This window comes from Canis lupus, chromosome 13 (genome assembly GCF_003254725.2).
Source record: "Canis lupus dingo isolate Sandy chromosome 13, ASM325472v2, whole genome shotgun sequence".
NCBI classification, from domain to species: Eukaryota; Metazoa; Chordata; class Mammalia; order Carnivora; family Canidae; genus Canis; species Canis lupus.
Window position 1 is genome coordinate 2,282,319 of NC_064255.1, and position 12,167 is coordinate 2,294,485.

Consider the following 12,167-nt stretch of genomic DNA (forward strand, 5'->3'; position numbering starts at 1 on the left):
AATAAGAGAATTGTATTTATTCATTGATTTATTTAAGATTTTATTTGACATTGCACAAGCGGGGGTGGGGGGAGCAGAGGGAGAGGGAGCGGCAGACTCCCCACTGAGCAGGGAGCCCAACGTGGGGCTTGATCCCAGGACTCTGGGATCATGACCTGATCTGAAGGCAGATGCTTAACTGACTGAGCCACCCAGGTACCCAAAGGACTGTATTTATAATAATATTTCAATTTAAAAAAAAATAGAAGTAGCTACATTTACTGCTTATGCTATTCCAGGTACTATGTTACCTTCTCCAATTTTTTCCAGAATTTTACTGAGATATAATTTACATGTCACAAAACTCACCTAGCTTTGCGCAGTGGCAGTATCATAGCCAATGAAATTTATCCGAGGCATGATTATTGCTAATTGAAAGTTCACCTGTTTAAACGTGCACAATTCAATGGTTTTTATTTAGTATATTCATAGTTGTGCAACTATCACCACCAACTAACTTCAGAACATTTTCATCATTCCCAAAAGAAACCCTCTATCCACTAGCAGTCTGCTGCCATGCCTCCCTGCCCCCAGCCTCTGGTAACCACTAATCTACTTTCTGGATTTGCCTACTCTGGACATCTCATCATTTTCTCTTCCTGGAGAACCTAATAGCTGGTAACCATTATTTATGATAATTTTGTCTGATAGGAATAATTCTTTTAAAATTAATTTTAAGGGGTGGCTGGGTGGCTCAGTCAGTTTAGTGTCCAACTCTGGATTTGGACTCTGGTCTCAGGGTCGTGGGATCGAGCCTGGAGTTGTCCTCTGTGCTCAGTGCAGAGTCAGCTTGGGATCTCTCCCTCTTCCCTCCACCCCTCTCCCTACTCGTGTTCTCTCTAAAATAAATAAAATCTTTAATAAAGAAACAAAAAACAATCTGAAAACTACTTTAACTCTTTAATAGTTCTTTCCTTACTTGTCCAATGGGATGTAGGAATTCAGAATAGATCCTGCCATTGCTTTGGTGCTGGCATTATCACTAACTGTCCCCAAGCTGACTGTGCCAGATTCTCCACTTAGACTGTACCGTTCCTTCTGGACATCTGCTTGTACTTCCAACCTTAAAGAGCAGGGAGAAGATAAAAACTGAAATAACATATAATATCAGACTACTATAATATGTATCGTATCTTCAAATCATTCAGATAAGAACCCTAGTAACAAAAACTATTTTAGAAACAACTATCAACACTTTTTATTAGTTTCCTTTTATTTGATTATTCAAATTCTACTGCAGCAAATAAACAGTACCAGCCATTGAAATAAAATAGGAAAAATTAGCTGTCTGCCAAGTAAGGTAGTAACAGAGTGACATAGAAAGGACATAAAGGATTTTAATTAAATCTCTATTTGCCATGTTTGAGTGTGAAACAATATCTGAATACATTAAAAACCAGTCTACATGACAGATTAGTGGATCAAAACATCTGGAGCATCTATATATTAAAAACGATCCTATAAATTTAATACCCAATTCTTTTAAAAAAAAGTCATAATAAACACTACTATAACTTTTAAGTTTGTGTTTAAAAGTATAAAAGCAAGCTACCTAAAAAAAATAAAAGCTACCCAAAAATAAGATAAATATGACCATTTATTTTTTAATTCATGTATACTATCCTACATTAAGAGAAAAACAACAAAGCTAATAAACAGAAGTCAAGAATAGTGACTTAGAGAAAAACAAAGGAAGATAAAAATGCTTTAATTTTTCCTACTTATATGTATGGCTGTTTTAAAAGACTTGATGAGAACAAAATAAGCACTAACACACAAAATGATTCCGGGGGACTAGACTACCCTGGCCTCAGCTGACACATTCTCACACATCCTGACTCCACCTGCTCCCCCCAGGCCTCAGCCAGTGTTTCCTTTTCTAACATCTAGCTGCTGCCACCACCAGAGGTAAGGTCCAGGCTTATGCACTGCCTTTATTGTGTCCACCAAAGCAGATCCAACACAGATTCATATCAAATCTGACAAATGCAGGGAAAAAGTTAATAATGCAGGGAAAAAGTTAAAAAGTTAAAAGTTAATCTGACAAATGCCTTAGACTTGGTTTTTATCACAGCACGGGTATATAGACAGAAAATTCAAACAAGTAAAAATTTTACTGTTTACCACTAAATTTCATTCTTAATATTGCTGTTTTCAGCCCTGACATAGGATTACAAATAATCATAATGATTACATAATTACATAATCATTCAAAATTCTCATCTAATTCACACCTGAGATAACAGAAGTAAAAACAAAAGCAAAAAACAAAAAACAAAACAAAAAAAGGACATTTTTCTTACCTGTTGAAACAGTTCACCATGGCACTTCCTGACAGACTCCCTGTTATACTGGCTCCAGCTAGGGCCATGGTACTAGCTGTTTCACTCAGGTTGTCTCGAATGGCTCCTATTCGATCCATGTGGCTTCCACTTGCACTCAAACTGCCAGTCAGACCACCAACACTTCCCTCCCCTATGCTAGGGTTGTGTCTTGCTTCTGCTACTGAAGTTGTGTCTAAATGTAAATATTTTAAAGAAATTACGTAAGTGTGATTATTCATTTCCCTCTTCTTAAATTCCTCCATGATTTCAGAAAGGACCTTTCATTATACAACATGCACAGGAATAGGAAAAACATCTGGAGTCAGGAACACATAACTATGGGGTAAAAGGACAGGGAGCTATCTCAGAGTGTAAAACTGGATTAGGGACTGACTCTCAGTATTACATGGTTACCACTTTTTTTACTGTAATAGCTTTCTATGATGATAGGTGGTAGCTACACTTGTGGCGAGCACAGCATTATGTAGAAACTTGTTAAATCGTTATGTTGTACACTTGAAATTAATGTAACGTTTGTGTCAACTACACTCATATTAAGAAAGAAGAAAAAGGAAATGAGGATGGAGAAGAAATGTGAGGAGAAAACTGGCTTTCTCCTTTTGTTAATATTAAAGATATTAGGATTTTTGTATGATAATGGAAATAAATAAAGATGGTGAAATCAAGCACCAGGTTCTAAAAATACAATATCAAAGAAGACAGGTATAGCCCCCATCCCTAAGAAGCCAAGTAAACAAAAAACAACTTATTACAGACTGTGAATAAGTGCTTTTAAGGAATCAAACTTTTACCTTGAATCTAAAATAAACTGGCTTGAAATCCTAAAAAAAAAAAAAAAAAAAAGCTCACCACTTCTTTTAAAAAATCCAGAAGATTTAGGAATTCTATAAAAAATCTGTTGAAAAATTTAGCTGACTGTTGGAGGAAAATATGTGTTTTCAATAAGGGTTTCATTTAAAGAGCTTATTATTCTCCAGGTCAATAAAGTGCACCACAAGCTGATTTCTTGGTATGTTCTACAGATTGAATTGTATACAAGCTATTACAAGACCTGATACCACTATATTCCATAAAATTATCTGGGGTAAGACTATACCAGGCAGAGAGAAGGGCCAATTTAAAAGCCTGCAAGTGGCGGTGTACTTGGCATCCTCAAAAACATCAAGGAAGGGGTGGTATTAAATAGAAGAGTGACAAGAGAGGAGTTCAGAGATGCAATCCAGGACAGATCATGTGGGGCCATATAGTCCAAGATAAGGATTGGGGATTTTTTCTCCATGACTGTTGGAAGCACTAGGAGAGTTCTGAGCATAAGAAAGACACACTGTGAAATAGTGAGCAGAAAGATGAGAAACTGATGGATCAGCTAAAGAGGCTATATTATAATAGGCTATTAAAAGGATAGAGATGGTAGCTTGGACTGAAAAATCCAAAAAAAGGATAGTAGCTTGGACTAAAGTGGAGAGGATGAGAAATGGTTGGATTATGGCTAAATATTGAAGGGAGCACCAGATTTTGCTGTCAGATCACATGTAAGGTAAGAAGGGAACAGGAGGAATCACTCTAAGTGAGGGGTTTTGGTCCAAACAGCAAGAATGGAGAGGCTACCAAATGAGGAGTGGATGATGACTAGAGAGAACAGGTTTTAGAGTGAAGAGTTTGGTTACAGACAAGTTAACCTTGAAATTCTTGTTAGATATTTAGATTAACGAGGAGAGTTAGATATACAAACATGAAGTTCAGAGGCGAGTTCTAGCCTAGATACAAATGTATGAGTGGTCAGGCTACATGTTATTTCATAGGTGAGATGACTCAGGGAATGAGTGTAGATGAAGACTAAGAAGGAATGATTAGGAGATATGATGAAATGAGAAATGGTTTCTCTGAAGATAAGAAAATGTTTCAAGAAGGAGGGCATGGTCTACCATGTCAGGTGTATTGTTATATTAAGATGAAAACCAAGAGTTGACCATTTTATCTGGTAACACAGAGGTCATTCGTGACTCTGCTTTGGTGGAGTGGTCAAGATAAAACTATGGAGTGGTAGGGGCCAAATCTGATTGGAGTGGGTTCAATAGAGAATGGGAGGTAAGAAAGTGGACATTATCTTTGCACATCTGCCTGATTATTCCCTGAAGACAAATTTCTATAATAAGAATTACCAGAAGATAGAACACACACATTTCTTAAGATTTACTCCTACTAGCAGTCTATGAGGGCCTTTTCACTCTCCAGTTATTGTTCTAATTAATATTTCTTTGAATAACATTGGGTTAAAGATATTCTCTCTTCACTAGCTATCTATACTTCTTTTATGAACTACCTTTTTCTTCATATCCTGTTTTACCGATTTGTATTATTTCAGGCAAAGTTTAAGATTAAAAGTCTAGAATTTCTACAACATTACATTTCTAGTATAGGTTAGGTACCCAGGACTCTTCCAACCTCTTTCATCCATTCACCTTTCCCAGGCAGTTCATTTCACTGATGTACTTCAGGATGAACGCTATTAGGCCTAGTGAAAGGAGGGCAATGGAAATTCTAATTTGCATGTTACCGATTCTCCCAACTAAAACTATTAATAAGTACATCCTCTTCCTTTGCTTAAAAGACTTACCTACAGCTGTGTTAGTTCCACCAACATTTATATCATTTTCATCATCAAATTCAATCCTGACTCCTTTTCCATTGCCTGCAGAGACTCCACAACCTCCACTTCGACAGAGAGAAATTGGAACAACACCATAGACATAGGCTAACATAATAGGAACACCAATACCTAGAGAGGAATTAAATTAGTAATTGTAAGTTAAAAAATAATCACAGAAACATGAGTTCTCAGAAAGCCTTTTCAAGAGAAAGTGTATAGGAGAAAAGTGCTGCTGTTTTCCAATCCTTGCCCAAAATGGATTTATCTAGCTGTGAAGAGACAAATTCAAAGCTTCTAACCTCTTAGGTGACACGCATGAGAAAAAAAGATGTAAACCTTTTTGTTTTTCAGAGCCAAGGCTTGAGAAAGTGGTAAGGGTGGGTATGAGCCAATAAGAATTTGCCAATTATCCTAACTCTAGGTTTCTGAGTCTATAATACTTTTAACCAATACACTCAATGAGAGGCTTTCTGCAGGCTCAGCTTATATTGTCCTTAATAAAAAAAAAAACTCTCTTAATCTTCTGCAATATAATGCTTTGCTTTGAAAAAATCCTTCTGTAAAACTTAAATTTTATAAAATTTGAGGTAATCAGTATTTTTAAGCATTTTCTTACCTACAGTTACTGCAGCTACAACTGGAGATACTATTACAGACAATGTTACACCACCTGTTATGGCCAAATTCCGTTTGTGCTTTGAAACGTCTTTGCCTTCATATCGATTGTGAATCTTGAATTAAAAATAAAAATGGGGTGGGGGTTTAAAGAGAAAACACATTATATATTTAATTTAAATGAAATAGATCTACATTTGCTAGTAATTAAAGTGACTTCTTTCATAATTTCATTCACTTAAGCGTCTTAATTCAAGATAAATTGTTCTATTTTTCTTAAACCATATTCTTATGTATAATTTAGTCCTTATTAATAATTTGCTTAAATAAGACAGTGATTTAATAGATTTTACTTTGTGTTTACTTTTAAACAGTCTTGAGTAAATGTATAATCTTATTCAAGAAGAGTAAAATCATGTTTTGAGCAAAGAAAAAGGCATTAAGAATATTATCTTCAATATAGTCATGAATTGGATGCTTGACTAATAGATTACTTCTAATAAATTTAGCATTCCATGGGGTTTCTTTCTAAATAGGCATCCCTAAATGATAAAAGTTGGTTTCTAGGGGAGACTGCCACACTTTTTTTTAAATGGACCTTAACAAGCAGTACTAAGAAGCAAATATCACTAAATTAGTCAATTTTTTTCTTGAATCCCTTTTTATAAAGAAAAATGTCAAATGACTCAGAATCCCGGGATCTCATTTATAGTTCAAAGTAAAAGGCAGAAAGAGGAAAAAAAGAATAAATAATGCTTCCAGAGGACAGGAGTTAGATCTCTTCGCATCTTTGTACAGTATAGGTACTGTATTAAAATAAATAGAATTTAATATCACATTGAAAGTGGCTTGTGAGATATATGAACTTAGATTAATAGAATTTAATATCACATTAGAAGTGGCTTGTGAGATAATAAACAATTTTAAATAGAATTAATAAATAGAATTTAGTATCACATTGAAAGTGGTCTGTAAGATATCTGAACTTCAAGAACAGCTCAGTCTCTTTGGTTTCATGGTTTGCAAGGGCTAAAGCTAATAAAGTATATTTCTCCTCTGTTTCAAGAGATTCAAAATAGCCCCCAAAAATGTATGGGTAGTCTCTAAAATACTTGACTTATGCACAATGTTACAGGTGAGATTTAATAAAATAATCTATTACGTGGTTGTCTTGAAGGCTATAAAGTACAATGAGCCTTGTAGGAGATAGGAAACAGTGAGAAAGCTGGGGCAGGAAGGTGGATGAAGCATGCATGAGACGAGAAGCATTCACATTTCCTAGTGAGAATCCTGCCAGCATTAACTAAGTTCCTAGGAAATGAGCCTCTATACTTCCCTAAATAGTCCATGCACGCAGAAATGGCAGACCCTCCCAAGGCATCTTTCATCAACCTTCAGTACTGCAGTTAATTCTTGTTCCTCTCCCCACTACCATTCCTGAAAAACTTAGCAATGAAGCAGAGAAAAGCCAAAGCTAAAAACTGACAGAGTAGATAGGAATCTTCCAGAAAATTTTGCATCCTTAAGCACCAATGTTCAATCACAGTGATCATATTTTATTCTATCTCTGGTTCAACTTAATTTTTTGTTTTACTTTCTTGTGCCACATTTTCTATTTGTTATTGTAAATAAAGACTAAGCTTTTAGCTACTTTATCAACCTAACAAGTTTTCCTGGGCTGACTTATATCCCTAAATAGCACAGAGAGCATTGTTTCAATGGGAAACTAATTCAACAACTTTCAACCCTTTCAGTATACGTTTGAAAAAAGGAGGACTTAAAACTGCACCTAAGACATGAACAATGAGATCTCTCCTCTATGAATTATTTGTAGATGTGTGCAGTATAACAGTCTCTCCTTCCCTTCTACTTCTATTTCCAAGTATCTGAATAGTCTTGCTTTTAGCAAAGCCTTGTTTTGGGTAACTACATGAAGGATTATTATAATCAGCTACTATGTTTGGGACCTTAAATAAGTTTAGGGAGTTTGTTTTGTTTTTTAAAAGATTTTATTTATTTATTCACGAGGGGGGGGGGGGGCAGAGACACAGACAGAGGGAGAAGCAGGCTCCTTGCAGGGAGCTTGATGTGGGACTCAATCAATCCCAGGACCCCAGGATCACGACCTGAGCTGAAGGCAAACGCTCAACCACTGAGCCATCCAGGATCCCCTCAGATAATTTCTAAAGTTACTTCTCAATTCTGAGATTCCATTAACATAGACAGCAGAATTCTTAGCCACTTCATAAATGGTCCTTTAACCTTTCAAAAAAGATTGCTTAGCTAATGAAGTAGAATTCATCACTCATAGGCCAGTGGCAATTATTGGTATCTGGACTTTCACAAGACTGTTATAATCTACAGAACAGCATATTAATAGCAGTAATCTAAGAAAATAAAACCTTTGAACTAAAGTTCAAAATAATTCAGGAACTGGCTAATTATTCTTTGCCTTGAGGGCATATGTAACTTAGCTATTAACATTTTATAGACCTAACTTTACAAGGATATACCCATGAGAAAAATAGCAGGTGTGTCCTTCAATACTTAAAGTTAGAAAGGAAATGTACTAAAGTTTTCAGATTCAGGTAATTTTAAAGCAAGTCTACTTTTTATGGATACATACAAGTTTGCCAAACACTGACAATTTATTACCTTATGAAAAAATAGTTTTATACTGAAGATATTTCAGTATAAAAATGATCATAAAAATGATCTTTCAAAACAAAAAACAAAAATCATCAATATCAATCTTAAACCTGAAGATTTTAAACTAATAAAGAATTAATAAGCATTTTACCTTACGGCCCACATATACAGGAATGCCAATAATCATTGCAGGGATAGCAATGCCAGCTATTAAAGCAATTCCTACGGGAGCACCAACAAGTGTTCCCAGCTGCCACAGTATCTTCTTCTTTCTGCTCCAGGGTTTCTTCCCCCAAAAAGTACATCCTGATGGACTAATTGAAAAAATTATAACTGTAACTGCTCTAAAACATAACCGATGACTATATTACATTAAAGCAATGATTCTAAAGAAGAATTCTCATACTCAGGAGTGAGGTTTTATTTTTTCCTTTCCTTGAATTCTGAATTCATTAAAGCCCTCCACAAACCCCCCCCCCCAAATATCAATGTAAGAACTACCACCAGTTATTTTATTTTTTAAAGATTTTTTATTTATTTATGACAGACAGAGAGAGAAGCAGAGACACAAGCAGAGGGAGAAGCAGGCTCTATGCACGGAGCCTGATGTGGGACTTGATCCCAGGTCTCCAGGATCAGGCCCTGGGCTGAAGGCGCAGTGCTAAACCGCTGAGACACCCAGGCTGTCCGCCATCAGTTATTTTAAAAAGAAAGTGATAACTAGTATTCAAGTTAAATATTTATCCTGAGTCCTCTATTATCCTAAAAATGTTAGGTTAGCTTTTGAAGAATAAATTAATGCAAAACATGCTTATTTTTAGGCACACAATTCTCTTTGTGGACTAAATGAGGGAATTTATATATAAGACAATCAAATGGAAATATTTATGACCTAGTATAAGCTACATAGGAGTATAAAATACTAGCTTCTAAGTTTAACAAAACAAACAAAAAAAGAAGAAATCTATGTTTGCTATTTTTGACTAATTAATCCCAAGTGACTAACACAATAATTTGGTTCCTTTTAAATTTATGTAACTAGAATAAAACACATTCTTCTCAGTATCTTATAAGCATGTTTAAAAATCTTTAATATTCTTTCCAATTATCTAAAATAAATATATAAAAGATTTAGATATAAAGAGCTCTTTCTCCCTTCCCCCCAAGTACTAACTAGGCCCAACCCTGCTTAGCTTCCAGTATCAGACAAGACAGGGCACATTCAGGGTGGTATGACCACAGACTAAATAGCTCCTTTTATATACTTACCTTAGATAATGTAAATCTGAGATTTCTTTCATACATAACCAACAAAACTCACAACCACAGACAGCACATGTCATGTGATTACAGCTCCCATCGTTCATCTTTATTATATAAGCCGCACATCGTGGACATGGCTTTATATCATCAGCTATTAGGAAAATAAAGAGATGTTTATTACATAAAACTGGTCTAAAAATAACAATGTCTAGTAGATAATCAATTGTAGCAATGCCAAAAAATCTTTACATAGTTTGTTAACTGATAACTTTAAGCCAACTATTTTTAGCATATATTTTTCCAAAAGAAATGCTACAAAGAACATCTATATAACTTTTTTTAAAAAAAGTATTCTTCTTCTTTTCTCAGAAAAAGGAACATGTTTTACATTAAATTTTCAAATTGTAAACATTTTCAAAAATAGTGGAACAATGAGAACAAACAGTAACAAAATAATAAAAAGAGACAGGAGAACCAAGGACAGCCCCTAGGCGAACTCCAAACTACGTGAAGTTTCTTTGTTCCTATCCCATTGCTATCTTCTCTGAGTGGCACTTTGTATTCTACAACTTTTCAAATCATCTCTACTTTATTAAAATCTAGATATTCTTTATACTGCAGAATAGTTATCTTTGTCTTTTAAAAAATAATTAATTCAAATGCTGTTGCTGTACTCTTTTTGTATATAATAATATGGTTACAATGCACACAGGTGCCACGTTAAAATCAAATGGCACGTTTCAAAATCACTGACATAGAATAAGAGTTATCTCAAATTCTACAACTATTTTGAACCTTGCCATCTATTTAATAGCAAACAGTAAATTATTTTACTATTATTGGTAGCCAGTTATATTTTCCAATTAGCTGCTGAATTCAAGTATTTGTTCCATTTTCTTACATGATAAGCATTAAACTATATTTTCCTTTCTAAAAGTTTTATAGTCAAATTTCACCCGTGCTTTATCAGTGAATTCGGGTTTCTTTAGAGCTTCTTTTAGGGCCAAAGCTGTTTTTTAACTTAAGAACTGGTCAAAGCTCACAATTAGTATTTTAACAATTTCAAACAACTTTGAGCAAACTGATAACTCTACGCAGCCAGACCAAGACAAATGATAAATACTAGAATATAAAAATTAAAAATATTTATAAGTCATGATTTAAATGACCCAAAGAACATAAAATCTGCATTAAAATTTTTAAAAAATATTTTATTTATTTATTCATGAGAGAGAGAGAGGCAGAGACACAGAGGGAGAAGCAGGCTCCATGCAAGGAGCCTGATGTGGGTGGGACTCGATCCCAGGACTCCAGGATCATGCCCTGGACGGAAGGCAGGCACTAAACCGCTGAGCCACCCAGGGATCCCCTGCATTACAAATTTTTTAACATTTTTAACGCAGCATAAATTAAAGCATGAATTTAAAAAAGCTGGCTTTCACAGCAGATACAATGTCTAGTACTTCAAATTTAAGAAATGCTAATACTATCTGCTTAAGTGGCATATTAATCAATAAACTTCCTCATTCCAGAGTATACCTCAAGTAGTAAATATCTGAATTAGAGGTGGGAGTAAAGAGACCCCACTTTGGCTCTGATACATGCAATCTTCAGAATAAAATGAAAGATAACATCCCCATTCATTCTATGGTTCTAAACCACAAAACAGCCTTTTAATATGCTAAGATTACATATAAAGAACTAACACCGGGATCCCTGGGTGGCGCAGTGGTTTGGCGCCTGCCTTTGGCCCAGGGCGTGATCCTGGAGACCCGGGATCGAATCCCACGTCAGGCTCCCTGCATGGAGCCTGCTTCTCCCTCTGCCTGTGTCTCTGCCTCTCTCTCTTTGTGTGACTATCATGAATAAATAAATAAAATCTTTAAAAAAAAAAAGAACACCATAAGCAATGTATTTTTGATGTCTCTTTATAGATCCGTACCTGCATGTTTCCACTGTGTACTTATTTATCTATAAAAGGCTGTTTTGTCTGCCTCTTAAAACAAATTAGAAATTATATATTTCTCTCAAGATATTCTCAAATGCAAAAATCCAAAATAGGAGCTGTTTTACTGATTAGATGGTCAATTGATGCCCCCTTCTCTGAGCATCAATCCACAGCAACCTCATATTAAGAAAAAGCTTCCCATTTCTATTTAGGGTGTGCTTGACAAAGGTTTTGTTTTGTTTTGTTTTGTTTTTAAATCATTATATTTTTACTTACTGTTAAAGTATGGGCTATTGTCATGTTGGGGGGGGGAACCCAACAAATTACAAAACATACAGTTCTCAAAATCTGTTTAAAAACTTTCCCACTCCAACCATATTACCTGTAAGGACTTATAACAAAATGTTAACAGTGGTTTGGTTATCTTTTGGGCTGTTAGAAGTAGGAGTCAGAGATGAAGATGGAAAGCCAATTACACATATTTTTAATAAAGGGGAAAATATAGTAACAAAAATAAAAAACATGTAGTTTATTTAAAATGTTAACTCCAAGTGCATAAACTTCCTAGCTATAAGAAAATGTCTCATGTAGATATAATACTGTCACAGTTTAAAGATAATTACATCATAATACAAATTATTTAATGTACCAGATGATT

The 12,167-nt window shown here is 35.0% G+C and overlaps 1 protein-coding gene and 1 pseudogene across 2 annotated transcripts in view; one reads left to right on the forward strand and one right to left on the reverse strand.

Annotated features, from left to right (window-relative positions):
* Nucleotides 1-12,167, reverse strand: part of RNF19A (ring finger protein 19A, RBR E3 ubiquitin protein ligase) — a 52,392-nt gene that overhangs the window by 2,350 nt on the left and 37,875 nt on the right. For both annotated transcript variants that reach the window (XM_025450141.3, XM_025450140.3), the window contains 6 exons: nucleotides 9,568-9,712; nucleotides 8,450-8,612; nucleotides 5,651-5,765; nucleotides 5,002-5,163; nucleotides 2,343-2,556; nucleotides 959-1,102 (listed from right to left, as the gene is read on the reverse strand). In XM_025450141.3, the coding sequence (XP_025305926.1) occupies nucleotides 959-1,102; nucleotides 2,343-2,556; nucleotides 5,002-5,163; nucleotides 5,651-5,765; nucleotides 8,450-8,612; nucleotides 9,568-9,712 (943 nt within the window). The remainder of the gene's footprint in view (nucleotides 1-958; nucleotides 1,103-2,342; nucleotides 2,557-5,001; nucleotides 5,164-5,650; nucleotides 5,766-8,449; nucleotides 8,613-9,567; nucleotides 9,713-12,167) is intronic.
* Nucleotides 351-527, forward strand: LOC112662553 (U4 spliceosomal RNA; annotated as a pseudogene).